Source organism: Mytilus californianus, unplaced genomic scaffold (assembly GCF_021869535.1).
Source record: "Mytilus californianus isolate M0D057914Y unplaced genomic scaffold, xbMytCali1.0.p SCAF_7, whole genome shotgun sequence".
Classification (NCBI taxonomy): domain Eukaryota; kingdom Metazoa; phylum Mollusca; class Bivalvia; order Mytilida; family Mytilidae; genus Mytilus; species Mytilus californianus.
In genome coordinates this window covers 104,286,513-104,303,315 of record NW_026262723.1, presented here as the reverse complement: position 1 = coordinate 104,303,315, position 16,803 = coordinate 104,286,513, and the positions used below count along the sequence as shown (strand labels likewise).

Below are 16,803 nucleotides of genomic sequence, written 5' to 3'. Positions count from 1 at the left end.
TAATAAAGCTTTATATTTAGGACTATAAACCTAATATCAATGATTAGTAAAAAAGAAGGCGAGACATTTCAGCGTGTGCACTCTTGTTTTTTTTTTTTTTTTTCCTTTTTAGATCACCTGGCTCAATGGGCCAAGTGAGCTTTTTTCATCACTTGGCATCCGTCATCCGTCGTCTTCATCATCTGTCGTCGTCCGTTAACTTTTACAAAAAATTTCCCTCTGAAATTACTGGGCAAAATTTAACCAAACTTGGCCACAATTATCATAAGGGTATCTAGTTTAAAAATTGTGTCCGATGACCCTGCCTTCCAACCAACATGGCTGACATGGCTAAAAATAGAACATAGGGGTGAAATGCAGTTTTTGGCTGATATCTCTGAAACTAAAGAATTAAGAGCAATTCTGATAGGGTAAAAATGTTCATCAGGTTAAGATCTATTTGCCCTGAAATTTTCAGATGAATCAGACAACCCGTTATTGAGTTGCTGCCCCTGAATTGATAGTTTTAAGGAAATTTTGCAGTTTTTGTCGAGCCTGCGACTTCTGTCACAGAAAGCTTGACATAGGGATAGTGCTTCGGGGGCGGCTTCATTAATTAACTTCTTAAAAGCTTTATATTTTAGAAGGTGAAAGACCTGGATGCTTCATACTTTGTATATAGATGCCTTATGTTATGAAATTTCCGTCTGTCATATGTCTATTGTCCTTGACCTCATTTTCATGGTTCAGTGACTACTTGAAAAAAAGTTAACATATTTTGTAATGTTGATTTCTTTCTTATTATGAGTAATAGGATAACTATATTTAGTATGTGTGTACCCTGCAAGGTCCTCATGCCCATCAGACAGTTTTCATCTGACCTAAACCTCATTTCATGGATCAGTGAACAAGGTTAAGTTTTTCGTGGTCAAGTCCATATATCAGATACTATAAGCAATAGGTCTAGTATATTTGGTGTATGGAATGATTGTAAGGTGTACATGTCAAACTGGCAGGTGTCATCTGACCTTGACCTCTTTTTCATGGTTCAGTGGTCAAAGTTAAGTTTTTGTGTTTTGGTCTATTTTTCTAATACTATATGCAATAGGTCAACTATATTTGGTGTATGGAAATATTTATGATGTACATGTCAGTCTAGCTGCTTTTATTTGACCTTGACCTCATTTTCATGGTTCATTGCTCAGTGTTAAGTTTTTGTGTTTTGGTCTTTTTTTCTTAAACTATATGCAATAGGTCAACTATTTTTAGTGTATGGAAGGATTGTAATGTGTATATGTCTGTCTGGCAGGTATCATCTGACCTTGACCTCATTTTCATGGTTCATTGGTCAATGTTAAGTTTTCATGATTAAGTTTGTTTCTTAGATACTATAAACAATAGGTCAACTATATTTAAGGCATAGATTGATTGTAAGGTGTACATGTCTGTCTGGCATGGTTCATCTGACCTTGACCTCATTTTCATGGTTCATTGGTCAATGTTTAGTTTTCCTGGTTAAGTCTGTTTCTTAGAAACTATAAGCAATAGGTCAACTATATTTGGTGTATTGAATGATTGTAAGGTGTACATGTATTTCCTTTTTGGTTTATCTGACCTTGACCTCATTTTCTTGGATCATGTTAAGTTTGTGTGATACTTGTAGTAAAGCTTTATATTTAGGACTATCAACATAAAATCAATGGTCAGTAAAGAAGACGAGACATTTCAGTGTGTGCACTCTTGTTGGTTATTATCTTGAATATTATTATAGATAGAGATAAACTGTAAACAGTAATAATGTTCAGCAAAGTAAGATCAACTAATTAGTCGACATGGCTAAAATTGTAAATTGACCCCTTCAGAGGTAATTGCCCTTTATAGTCAATTTTTAACAATTTTTCGTAAATTTTTGTAATCTTTTACAAAACCTTCTCCACTTAATATACTGGGCCAAATAGAGTTAAACTTAGCCACAATTTTCAATAGGGTAGCTTGATTGAAAAATGTATCTGATGACCCTGCTATCCAACCAACATGTCTGTCATGGCTAAAAATAGAACATAGGAGTTTACTATAGAAGTCTATGGGAAAGTTGTAAAAAAACAATTTCAAATGGTCACAACTTGAAAACTAATTTGAATAATTATAAGGGGTCTTCAGTAACTATGGTAAGACTACAATGGGATGACTTGAGTTTTTTCCATAGGAGGGTGCAATTTTTTAGGGGGGGGGAGGGGGTGCTTATAATTTCTGCTTGATATTTTCCATTTTCAGAATTATTCAGTTACTTTTCTATAAACCATTATTATATCGTCTCTTTCAACATACTCATATTGGATGAATATCCCCCTGCCCAAATTTTTTTTTGAAGGGTAATCCCTAAAAAACATTTAAAGGCATCTCCAGCATTATACAGGTCCTGGGTGAAATAAATTTTGGAGAGGAGGGGTATTCAATTGGTGTTCGTTTGGTAGATTTTCATGACAGCATCATTTTGCAATTTTTGTTAATTATCATGAATATCATTATAGATTGAGATATACTGTAAACAGCAAAGATATCAAGCAGAGAAAGTTCTACAAATAAGTCAACATGACCAAAATCGTTAATTGACATCTTATTGGAGTTATTTGCCTTTAAAGTCCTTTTCTACAATTAATTGGTAATTTTTGTAAACTTTTTTCCAAAAATCTTCTGCTTTTAATATAACTACTGGTCCAAATTAAACCAAACTTCGCCTCAATCATTATTAAGGTATCTAATACTATTTATTACGATTTTAACCTTATTTTACATGATTTCCAAAACTACAGTAGATGCAGGTTAGCGACACAGGCTCTTGAGATCCTCTAGTTTATTCACCTGGCCTAAAAGGCCAAGTGAGCTTTTGCCATACTTTTGAGTCTGTTGTTTTGTGTAAACTTTTTCAAAGATCTCCTCTGAAACCACTGAACCAATTTCAACCAAACTTGGACTGAATGATCCTTAGAGTATCTAGTATGATTTTTTTTATTCTTATTCCATCAGTAAACATGACCTCAATGGCTAAACATAGAATATTGGGGTACAATGCAGTTTTTAGCTTATATCTCAAAAACTAAAGCTAATTGATATAGGTAAATATGATAAGCATGTTAAGATTTATATGCAACAAAATTTTCAGACCAATTGAACACCCTATTTGGAGTTATTGCTCCGGAAATAATAGATTTTAAGAGAAATTTTAAACAGCAATAATACTTAGCAAGATCTATAAATAAGTCAAAAATCCCTTATACGAATTGTTGCCTTTGAAAGACAGTTTTTATTAGATTTTAGATAAAGTTTTCGCATAAACTATGCTAGATACGCTAGATACAGATAAACTTTAAATGACAAATATTTTTAGTACAGTAAGACCTACAAATAAGTCAAACATGACTGAAATTGTCGATCAACCTCTTATAGGAGTTATTGCCTTTGAAAGACTGTTTTAACCATTTTTTTGCAAAACACTAGTAAATGAATTTTATTCATTGAACAGTCATTTTGATCTTAACATCATCTGAAAAATCTGAACAATGAATCATTCAGTAATGTTCAGCCTTTCTGTCAATTTTCAGACTTATCCACTGCAATTAATTTAGCACTGTTCAAACAATTTGCTTTCAGTCAATTTAGTACTGTTGAGTAGCATTTCAGACAATTTCAGTATATTTGATGTGTACAGGTAAATATAGCTTCTAAACAGTATATATTTTACAGTAAAAAGGTGAAATTAGGAATTACACGTAATTACTAAACAATTCAGTAAATACCTGTAATTACTAATCAATTTAGTAATTACATGTATTTAAGGATCTGAATGTTTTTGTCGTTTTTACAGCTATTTATTAATCTGATATTTTTGTTTCAAAATTTTAGACATAATTCAAGATACCAATTAAGGAAGTAAAGGGATAGGAATTGTAGGGCTTACTTTAGGTTTAAAGAATCAATTGTCCTTCAAGACTGCAAGCTCTTTATTTACAGTTTGTTTATTGAAACTGGAAAATGGTTGTTTTATGAATAATAAATTTTATAAAAACTCGCTGAAAATCATTTGCAACTTGCAAAACAACAATAAAAATCCATGCACAAAGATAAATTGGGAGGGTATGGATACAACAAAACTAGTTTAACCACGCCGCATATTGCATGGGCCTGTTCCATGTCTTGATTTAAGGCCGCAGAAGGGTACATGAAAGGGACCTGGTAGGGGCTTAGGCATAGTTGCCAACTCACATGATATTCAGGTGCAATGCACGCTTTTTCAACGGTTTACACGCGAAGATTTTGTCACATGGCATGTACACGCTTTTCACCACCTTACAGGCCATTACACGCTTTTTCGTTGTTTTTTCGTTAGTGATATCGCGATTCTCGGGTGTTTTCATAATTAGACGATAAATACAGAAAATTTCGAAGTATTCATTGGGTCGCCATTGTTTATTTTTCGATATGGACGAACAACAAAAGCCCTTCAGGTAAGTTTGTGATTAGTTTTTAAGGTTTTGTGACTCTTTTTCTTTCAAATGCACTTTGGGGAAATGTCACGCAGAAAGAGGTCGCTTTCTGGACCTGTACCATCGTCTAAAGAGCCGAGTGCTTAGCGAAAATGATACGTGTATACGTACCAAAAAAGAAAATAATATCCCTGGTGGAAATCTGCATACACATGAACTTTCTACAGGTTTACTAGTAATGTCATAATAAATCAAATCAAATATGTTTATTTTCCTAATCAAAGGGCCATGAAGGGCATATTAATTACAAAGTATTATGCATCTTAAACATAATCAATCATTTGCCATCATAACAACATGTGTGAGAGTAGAACTAGATATTTGATAAAGCATCCAATGGTATTCAAATTATAAAGTTATTTTTCTTTTTCAGTTTCAAATCTAGCCAACAGATTTCCACAGGCCATAGGATATGGGAATATCACAGAACTGTTGGATCAGTTCTCAGAGTACCAGCTGTTTTCTCCTGATGAACTACCCAGCTTTGACCAGGAAATAGGAACATTCTGGGGAGCAATGGCAGACATAGATTACATTTTTAATGACAAAAAACATTATGTTCTTTCAAAGCTTGCTAAAGCTATTTTAGTTCTGCCAAATAGCAATTCTGACTGTAAGAGAGCATTTTCGATTATAAAGAAGATTTGCACTGAATTCAGATCAGAACTCAACTATGATACATTGTGTGCATTGTTATCATGTAAATTTAACCAGTTGTTTTGAATATGTGCCTAGTTGTGTTGTTTTGAAAGCAGCAACACAGGCCAATGTTGAATACAATAAAAGTTTACAGTAGAATATTGTTTTTTATTTTAACAAATTTGTATAATGTTCATATTAAAAAGTCCGCATCTACGTCATGCGTTTTCACACGCTTTTTGACATGTCATGTCATGTCATGACATGATTTGTCATAGTCAGAGGTTGGCAACTATGGGCTTAGGGTTGGCAAAGCATGACAAAGCAAGGGTGAACATGCACCCATCAAACACCCCCTTTTCCCCTTTCTGCAGTCTTTAAACCGGACTGTTAAATAGCTTATCTAGGTTGAATTATAGAAAATACAAAAGAAATGTTATGAAAACCATTACTTACCTTGAGAGAAGATTGTAATCATCTCTTGTCTTTTTTGTTGTTTTATTTTCAAACAAAATGATCAGTCTGCTGATTATAGTGTTAAAAAAAAGTAAAATAACAAAAATGCCGAACTCAAAGGAAAATTCAAAACTGAAAGTCAATGGCAAAATCAAAAGCTCAAACACATCAAATGAATGGAAAACAACAGTCATATTCCTGACCTGGTACAGGCATTTCCTTATGTAGAAAATGGTGTATTAAACCTGGTTTTATAACTAGTTCAATCTCTCATTTGTATGACAGTCACATAAAATTCCATTATATTGACAACAATGTGTTAACAAAACAAACAGACACAATATGCAAAAATGTCAAAAATAGGGGTACAGCAGTCAATATTGTGTTATAATCTTAATCACTAAAAAAACAAACATGTCAACGAAGAAAAACAAAATGGTATATAGACAAAGCAAATAAGCAAAAATGAAAGACAAGAATACAAAAATTCACCATAGCACAATAACACTATGACAGGATGTATAAGTAACGAGTCACGCCAAAGGGTATTACAAAAAATGGACTAAACAGTAAAGGTAATAATTTACAAAGACAAATATAAGAACACTATGACACGTAATTAAGATGATTAAGCTTCTCCTTTGTCATTATGACTATAACATTTTTCATTCTACAATTTTAAATACTCTGTAAATATTTGTCTTTCTCATCTGCCATTTTAACAAATATGTTTTTAAGACAGTTCAACATCAAGGTATATTTTAGGATGATAAATATTAGTATGTGAATCCACTATGATGAGTTACAGATCAAGTTTACATTTGGTTCCACTGCTCCGACTTTTGCCGAAATTACGCACTTTGGACTTTGAAAATTTCTTGAGAATCAAAGTTATACAGACTTTTTTTTATTAAGTTTTACCCTTGTCGGTCTGTACGTACGTACGTTATAGTTGAATCAACTAAAATCAATGCTTTATACAATGCAATGTTTAATTTTGACTTCCACTGATTAAACAGATCAAGTTGAATTTGGGTAGTGTCACTTTAATCATTATTGAGTTATGCCCCTTTATAAATCGAAAGATTGCAAAATTTTTAGTTTCCATTCTGTAACTTAAGTTTGCCCCAACCAAACATTATGAAACCTATACACAATATTCATTACCACAAAACTAAGATCAAGTACATATTTTTGTTTCCGTTTTCTAACTTTAGTTTGCCTCAACCAAATGTTATGAAACTTATACACAATGCTTATTACTACATAATACAGATCAAGTACGAAATTTGGTGGCAACACTTTGACCATTCTTGAGTTATGTCCCTTTACAAACATAAAAATTGCTGAATTTTTCGTTTCCGTTCTCTAACTTTAGTTTGTCTCAACCAAATGTTATGAAAACTTATACACAACCGTTCTAGAGTTATGCGTGTTTACAAATAGAAAATTGCTGAATTTTTATACGACTGCAAATAAATTTTGCGGTCGTATATTGGTATGACGTTGGCGTCGTCGTCGTTGTCGTCGTCGTCGTCCGAAGACACATTGGTTTTCGCACTCTAACTTTAGTTTAAGTGAATGGATCTCTTTAAAATTTTACCATAAGGTTCAATACCACAAAAGGAAGGTGGGGATTGATTTTGGGGGTTATGGTACCAACAGTTAAGGAATTAGGGGCCAAAAATAAGCATTTTTGTAACTTCCATACATAACTTGTGTGTTAGTGTATGGATCTCTCTGACATTGTTTCACAAGGTTCCATATCACAAAGAGAATGCTGGGAGATTGATTTTGGGGGTAACTGCCTCCAAAGTTTAGGAATTATGGGCAAAAAAGGGGCAAAAAACAAGCATTTTTCTAGTTTCATGACAATAACTTGTGTGTAAGTGTATGGATCTCTTTGACATTGTACCACAAGGTTCCATATCACAAAGGGAATGCTGGGATTGATTTTGGGGGTAATTGCCTCCAAATTTTAGGAATTAGGGGCCAAAAAGGGGCAAAAAAACAAGCATTTTTCTAGTTTCAAGACAATAGCTTGTGTGTAAGTGTATGGATCTTTATGAAATTGTACTACAAGGTCATATCACAAAGGGAAAGCTTGAATTGAGATTGGGGGTAATTGCCCAAAACGTTAAGGAATAAGGGGCCAAAAATAAGCATTTTTCTAGTTTCCAGACAATAACTTGTGTTCAAGTGTATGGATCTCTCTGAAATTGTACTGCAAGGTACCATAACACAAAGGGAAGGCTGGGATTGATTTTGGGGGTAATTCCCTCATAATTTTTAGGAATTAGGGGCCATAAAGGGGCAAAAAAACAAGCATTTTTCTAGTTTCAAGACAATAACTTGTGTGTAAGTGTATGGATCTTTATGAAATTGTACTACAAGGTTCCATATTACAAAGGGAAAGCTGGGTTTGAGTTTGGGGGTAATTGCCCTAAACGTTTAGGAATTTGGGGCCAAAAAACAAGTATTTTTCTAGTTTCCAGACAATAACTTGTGTTCAAGTGTATGGATCTCTGAAATTGTACTGCAAGGTACCATAATACAAAGGGAAGGCTGGGATTGAGTTTGGGGGTGATGAATCATAAGGGGGTTCAAAAAATTGGGGGGGATTTCTTTTCCATTTTTTTTTCTTTAAAATTTTCCATTTTAAATTGGTTATTTCTGATTTATATATAAAAGCAAATAATAATGATATGGTTTGAATAGGTAAATTACAAATTTTTAAGTTCTTAGACCACATTCATTCTGTGTCAGAAACCTATGCTGTGTCAAATATTTAATTACAATCCAAATTCAGTGCTGTATCAAGCTTGAATGTTGTGTCCATACCTGCCCCAACTGTTCAGGGTTCGACCTCTGCGGTCGTATCAAGCTGCGCCCCAGCATTTTATTAGTTACTGTTCTCTACTAAAGTTAGCCTCAACCAAATGTTTTGAGACTTACACACAAGGCTTATTACCACAAAACTCAGATCAAGTTCAAATATGGGTAGCGTCACTTTTACCGTTCTTCAGTTATTCTAAATGCCTTCACATATTGAGCTGATTATTAGTATGTGAGTCTACTATGATGAGTTACAGATGGAGTTCTCATTTGGTTCCGCTCCACTGATTTTTGCCGAAATAACAGGCTTTGACTTTGAAAATTTCATGAAAATAACAGTTATACAGACTTTTCTAAACCCCTTCGTTTATTTGAGCTAATTTTTGTCGAGCCTGCGACTTTTGTCGCAGAAAGCTCGACATAGGGATAGCGATCCGGCGGCGGCGGCGGCGGCGGCGTTAGCTAACTTCTTAAAAGCTTTATATTTTAGAAGATGGAAGACCTGGATGCTTCATACTTTGTATATGGATGCCTCATGTTACGAAGTTTCCGTCAGTCACATGTCCAATGTCCTTGACCTCATTTTCATGGTTCAGTGACTACTTGAAAAAAAAGATCAGATTTTTTGTAATGTTAAATTCTCTCTTATTATAAGTAATAGGATAACTATATTTGGTATGTGCGTACCTTGCAAGGTCCTCATGCCCGTCAGACAGTTTTCACTTGACCTCGACCTCATTTCATGGATCAGTGAACAAGGTTAAGTTTTCGTGGTCAAGTCCATATCTCAGATACTATAAGCAATAGGTCTAGTATATTCGGTGTATGGAAGGACTGTAAGGTGTACATGTCCAACTGGCAGGTGTCATCTGACCTTGACCTCATTTTCATGGTTCAGTGGTTATAGTTAAGTTTTTGTGTTTTGGTCTGTTTTTCTTATACTGTATGCAATAGGTCTACTATATTAGGTGTATGGAATGATTGTAAGGTGTACATGTCTAGCTGGCAGGTGTCATCTGACCTTGACCTCATTTTCATGGTTCAGTGGTCAAAGTTAAGTTTTTGAGTTTTGGTCTTTTTTTCTAATACTGCATGCAATAGGTCAGCTATATTTGGTGTATGGAATGATTGTAAGGTGTACATGTCTAGCTGGCAGGTGTCATCTTACCTTGACTTCATTTTCATGGTTCAGTGGTCAAAGTTAAGTTTTTGAGTTTTGGTCTTTTTTTCTAATACTATATGCAATAGTTCAACTATATTTGGTGTATGGAAATATTTTATGATCTATATGTCAGTCACGCAGGTTTTATTTGACCTTGACCTCATTTTCAAGGTTCATTGCTCAGTGTTAAGTTTTTGTGTTTTGGTCTGTTTTTCTTAAACTATAAGCAATAGGTCAACTATATTTGTTGTATGGAAGAATTGTTAGCTGTACATGCCTGCCTAGCATGGTTCATCTGACCTTGACCTCATTTTCATGGTTCATTGGTCAATGTTTAGTTTACTTGGTTAATGTGAAGTTTATGTGACAGTTGTAATAAAGCTTTATATTTAGGACTATCAACATAATATCAATGATTAGTAAAGAAGGCGAGACATTTCAGGGTGTGCACTCTTGTTAGTATGTGAGTCTCCTATGATGAGTTACAGATCAAGATGAGGTTTGGTTCCGTTCTGCTAATTTTTGCCGAAATTACAGGCTTTGGAAGGAGTAGGCCCGGTAAAACCCCTTTTTGGCCCTAAAATATTGCATTTTTATAAATTTGTTGAAATGCAAACTTTTAGCTCTTTATTGAAAAGTAGAATACTTCTGTTCAATAAATATTGACCATACAATGCACATGCATCATAAATTCATGCAAAATTACAGAAATCTTCACAATTGTAGCATTTGTGTTAATTTTAAGACGGTTTTTGTCTAAAATGGAAGTGACCGCATTTGTGTTCAGTCTTAATATTTAAAAATATGTTGTATTTAATGATAATACATAACATATATAAAGGTTGAGACTGAACACGAATGCTGCCACTTCCATTTCAGACAAAAACCATCTAAAAAGTGACGTTTTGTGGCATATTTGATAGATTTTTCATATTTAAGCTTGAATTTGAGCGTCTTTAATGACCAAATCAGTTCAATCTTCAACATAAACTTATTGAATCGACTGAAGTAGACACTTAAGTGTTTAAGAAATGTTTAAAATCTTTCATCAGATGTACTTCGAATTTTAGGCCAAAACTAGCCCTTATCGGACTTTCTCCTTTCTGGAAAAAAAACAGTTATACGCACTTTCATTCACAAATTTCCACTCCTAAAAATGGTTTCAAGCTCTTTTTTTGCTAGCGGGGCTATTCTTGTCATTCTGACACATCTAGTTTTTTTTTTTTTTAATAATATATATAAACACATATTTTCAACAAAAAAATTGTTTATCTGTATACAAAATATTAAATGTTGCAGAAACGTCAGCTCACTCTCTTTTATCTTTGGGTGTTCCTGATAAAGGTAATAGTAAATCCAGAAAAAGCTCTTCAGATAAACCAAATAGTAACTTTTATTTTCATTTAAGAAACTCTTGTTGTAGGAGAAATATTTCTATGCTGACTTCTGATGTAACTGGCATATAAATGATAATTTGTTGTATTGTGTCTGTGTCTCATCTCGGGAGTGACATGTTTTCATAGTCTTAGATCTTTAGATACCAGAATAGTCATTTGATCTGTAATTTACCAATTGTGATTTATTCCTCATTGAGATGTTTCGACTGAGATTGGATTCACATGGCAGTTGATGGATGCATAGCAGGAAACACTTATTCTGTTGATGTACTGGATCATGCTTCTTGTGGAGTTCATATGAGCTCTCAGTTTTGTTTGCTACCTTGATTGTATATTTTTAATCGGTTTTGTGTTTGAACAACTGTTGCATTAATTTATTACCTCCCTACAATTGAATTGGAGTATAATGTTTTCTTGTCGTCGGCATTCTTCCCTTATCGGTTTCATGTTTTAGTTAAAAATTTCAATTAAGGTAGTTTGTGGTCACATTTAAATAGTTAACATATGTTTAATATGTAGTGAAATGTTTAATATATAAGGATAAGGAGATGTGGTATGGTTGGCAATGAGACAACTTTCCAACTAAGTTCAAATGAATTGGATGTAAGCAAAACATGTTTATATCTGACTACACAATGATATGTGGTTGTATATTATGAAAATAAGGATTTATCAAGGATGATATTTTGGAATTATAATTATTTTAAAACCAGCAAGATTTTTAAGTTGTTAGGTGTTAAATATGTCTCATTTTGCAAATGCCCAGTCAGTGATAAAGGCTTTTGAGCAATACTACAATTATGTGAATTAAACGTAGTTTTGGTGTAATTCTGAAAAAGTATTGGTTTCAATTTTTGTTTAACTTAGTCTGGTGGATAGTTGTATCATTAGCAATTATACCATAGCTTCTCTTTTGTTTTTCACTTTAATGTATCATAGTTTCTTCTTCTTCAATGTTTTCCAGTGTGTTTGTTTATAAGGACAGTAACGAATGATCAGGAAAAAAAGATACTCATTTTGATAAAGTCAGCTTGTTTTTGTTTCAGTTGGAATCAAGACAAGAAAATACCATTGTGACCCATTATCAACAGTCCAACACAGATACAAGAAATACAAGTGAACAAGATAGTATCGATGACGATACAACTAAACTTTTGAGTGAAACACCAGAAGCCAGGAGAGAAAACAGGCCTTGGTTGCAAAATTCAAAAACAAATGAAGGAACACACAATTTGCTTAAGTACATGTGTAACGTTGAAGTTGCTGTTCATGAGGAGGAAAATCTAGATCTATTTTAACCACCTAGATGAAATACATGTAGGAGACTATGACAAGGAATGATATTATTATAAGAATAAAGACTAGTTTCTGTGTAAATAATTCAGACTTGATCATTAGTTGATTTATATTTTACTGAATTTTTATGTTACATATATGTGCACATATAAGGTTTTTGAAAGACACAAGTTGCTTGCTTTTATATAGGGATTTTCCTTTTCATTCTTAGTTAAACAGTTACTTTTCAACTATCATGGTAAAAGGATTTATTTCCTTAACATTTCAGGCATTGATCCCCTTGCCATTGAATGCATTAAAACTAGAGTTGACACAGATTAGTTTTTTTGTGTGTATTTCTATACAATGTACTAAATTGAGCCTTTACCAATTGTTATAATTGCGTTTGCTGATAAATTATTGTCTATTGTCTATTATCATAATTCAACTTGTATATTTGTTTAAATTCTTGTAGAAAATATACCTATGATGGTCTGTCCTTATTAAGATCAATCTAGCATACAAATATATTATCACCTAAAACATTGGTTTACATGAAGCTGTATTGGAAATTTCAATAAACTTTACCTGCAAAATTTTCAGGTTATTTCAGATAACATTAGCATTCTGATTTCTCATCGAGTAGTAAATATGACTGTTGTAATAATACATTTATATAACATAACCTTAAAAATCTTTTTATTCCCCACCTAGGGGCATTATGTTTTCCGGTCTGTGCATCTGTTCGTTCGTCTGTCTGTCCTGCTTCAGGTTAAAGTTTTTAGTCGAGGTAGTTTTTGATGGAAGTTGAAGTCCAATCAACTTGAAACTTAGTACACATGTTCCCTATGATATGATCTTTCTAGTTTTAATGCCAAATTAGAGTTTTGACCCTAATTTGACGTTCCACTGAAATAGAAAATGATAGTGCGAGTGGGGCATCTGTGTACTATGGACACATTCTTGTTATTTTTTATATTATATATCTAAGAATAATGTGTTTGAAATTATTCATTGATGGTTTCAGATATCTAACATTACTTTCAGTATTACTATTTAGAATCATTTTATCTCCTCTAACACCTTTGGGTCAGTTTAAACAATCTTTGCAATAATGATCAACAAATGGTTCTTGTTCTGTTTCGTTTGGAAATAAACCATGGCTTCCAGAGGCAATGTATGCATGAGGTATGGTATTTTCAAAAGTCTTCTATGAAATTCTTTGAAACTTCAAGGCGAAATGTTTTGAGAGTTTACTTCCAGGATTGTTTATTGGGAGCCCAGGTTCTAAAACTGAAAGGAAGATTGCAACCAAACTTTGAGATTGATGTATCATAAGTCTCTTCATACTGACCTCTTTTGACTATGATTAGATGACAAAGCTTGCCCCGAGATGCAAGGTTTTATTCTGATTGGCCAGTTTTCTAAATCTCTGAAACTACAAGGCGAAATGCTTTGAAATTCTAATGTTGATGATTGGGGTACCTGCTATAGAATATTTTCTCGTTCATTGATAGATGGTAAACATGGCGGCATTGGTGATAAATAGTTTACATTTCAAATTTGGAAAATTACATTTATATCTCTGAAACCACCAGATCAATGAAAATACGTAACAGAAAAACCTCTTAATGCATAATTCATTTTTTATATCGAATTATTCTTTATCGTTTTTATTGGTGTAGGATAAACTTCTGTCTTAATCATACAAAACTTCTCATTTGTTTAAGTAAAATCACAGTTGATAAAGCATCACGTTGTATTCCTTATATTTTTAAGTATACAAATTCTTATGATATGTCATTCTTTCATTGGTTGTCCTTCTTTTTTTTTTACAAATATACAAACCCTGTTTGTTAAGCATATCTGCATATGTTGATGAATATTTACAGAAAGCATCTAAACTTTGTTAAAATAATGAGCCAAAAATGTTGACTTTAGGGAAATTAATCTTCCCCTCCTTTTTTAAAGTTTGAACAATATGGAAACCCCTGACCCTTAGTGATTCAATCTGGTATTTATAGTAACATTATATACATTTAGCACTTCTTGGTTCTTCTGGGAATTATTTTGATGCATTGTAACAATATATATATAAACATTCATTATTAATAAATAAAACAATACAATAGTGTATATTTGATAATGTGCAGTTATGAATCTTTGCTAGAATGAAAATGAATTCAGTATAGATATGTAATCAAAGCTAGTACTTTGCCAATGCCTGACTTGGTTATTCATAATGTTAGTTTAGGGAACTAGCTGGTTTCTTTTTAAGAATGACATACAGATCATATAGCATATAGATCTGGTCACCCATGAAATAACAATGCATACTGATCTTCACCATTCATCCATTTTAAAGGCTGATAAGCTGATTTTTGATTGGTTCTGGTTATTGTTTTAACATGAAATCTCTCCGCCTCTGTACTGGAAATCTATCCCTTTGTACAAAATTTGAATCGTCATTTGGCTGTATTGGATCTATTATTTTTTTATACGCCCGTCAAATTTTTGACGGGACGTATTATGGTATACAAATGTCCGGCGTCCGTCTGTCTGTCTGTCTGTCCGTCCGTCTGTCTGTCTGTCCGTCTGTCTGTCCGGCGTAAACATGTCGCACCGTAACTTGAGAATGACTTATCCAAATTTCATGAAACTTAACATAGTTGTTTCTTACGATGGTCAAACGATCTGTATACTTTTTGGTGATAATAAGATTAAAACTTTTTGAGTTACGGGACTTAGTAACTAAAACAGGTGTGTGTATTTTTTCACATGTCGCGCCGTATCTCAAAAACAATTTATGATTATTGCTTAAAACTTTACACACTTTTTAGTTATATTAATCTTAAGATCTGTATACTTTTTGGTGATGATTCAAAATTTTATTTTAGAGATATTGAGTATTTTGTTAAAAAAGGGGGAGGGGTTTTTCACATGTCGCGCCGTATCTCAAAAACAGTTTATGACTATTGCTTAAAACTTTACACACTTCTTAGTTATATTAACCCTAAGATCTGTATACTTTTTGGTGATGATTCAAAATTTTATTTTTGAGTTATTGAGTATTTTGTAAAAAAAGGGGAAGGGGTTTTTCACATGTCGCGCCGTATCTCAAAAACGATTTATGATTATTGCTTAAAATTTTACACACTTAGTCATATTAATCTAAAGATCTGTTTACTTTTTGGTTTTGATTCAAAATTTTATTTTAGAGATGTTGTGTTTTTTGTAAAAAAAAAAGGGGGGGGGGGTTTCGCATGTCACGCCGTATGTCAGAAACTATTTATGCTTATTGCATAAAAATTCACACACAAGACGACGGGCGTATCATGCGCTCATGGCGCAGCTGTTTATTGTGATTCATCAGACATTTCAAAGAATTTTTGTAATTCATCAGACATTTCAAAGAATTTATGTTTGTTTTCTTGTAATGGTCGTTTTCTCTTTTTAAGGTAAATGTACCACATTTTCCTTATTTTTATACTAATAAATAAAAAATGTTGAATTATTCGAAACACCAAGGTTTTTTCCACCACCATGTACAGATTGCTTTCGCCTGTATTTGGCATAACTTTTTGGAATTTTAAGTATGTAATGCTCTGCAACTTCGTATTTGATTTGGCCTTTCAACTCAATTTGATCGCTTCTGACAAGTCTTATCCATACAAAAATTATATGCTTAACATATTTGATGAGTTTTATCCGTTGTGTTCTGTTTAAAGAAATTCTCTTCCCATTCAGTTTTTGGCATGATTGGAGTTTTACTTTGTAACAAAGTTACCCATACAGATGAAATAATATTTTTCAACATCTTCAGGTGTAATATGTTAATTTTTAATCTTTTTACAAAATAACATTCCTTTATCGCCTGGTAAATATGTAGGTTTAAGTTAGTTTCTGCTGTTGTTTTTCTTGAGGTTACAAGGTCTTTGGTAAATTAAATCAGGTATTCTGTGTGATTTTTATGCAATGACGTCTTTGGTATCGATGCTAAATCAATAGGTCCTCTTTAAAGGAGTATCAGGTTTGAAAGTGTAGCTGGTGTCATTCTATATAATTTGCCAATCTCTCTGTTTTTCCAGTTTAGTTCTCAGAGTTTTAGGAAATATATGAGTTCATTCTTTCATATGCCGCGTTTCTTTGATGATGAAATACACTTGTACAATTACGTTTAATTGGCAGATGCTCATAAAGCTGACACAATCTTCGACCGAAAAATTAGTTCTTTGAGCCGAAATGATACAGCATGTGGCACCGAAGCCTGGTATTTTCTCTCTGAGAAGATGGGGCTACAAAGACATAATTAACCATTAGAATGCGATGTTTTGCTCTTTGTGTTAATTTACTAAGCCTTCGATAGTCCACAGCAAATATTGATACTTGTTATGTATCTCTATTAATTATCTTTTTTTTTTTTACAGAAAAACAGTTTGTGATGACAGGATAGTTCGATTGCTCAATAATGTTGTTTTGTAACTGTTTTTCGGTTTACACCCTTGTTTATAATGTT

At 33.1% G+C, this 16,803-nt stretch overlaps 1 protein-coding gene across 1 annotated transcript in view; it reads left to right on the top strand.

The window, feature by feature from the left end:
• LOC127709607 (uncharacterized) overlaps positions 1 to 14,423 on the top strand; it is a 187,467-nt gene extending 173,044 nt beyond the window's left edge. The window contains exon 82 of the mRNA XM_052215208.1: positions 12,059 to 14,423. Coding sequence (XP_052071168.1) covers positions 12,059 to 12,310 — 252 coding nt within the window. The 3' untranslated portion in view covers positions 12,311 to 14,423. The remainder of the gene's footprint in view (positions 1 to 12,058) is intronic.
• The last annotated feature ends 2,380 nt before the right edge of the window (positions 14,424 to 16,803 follow it).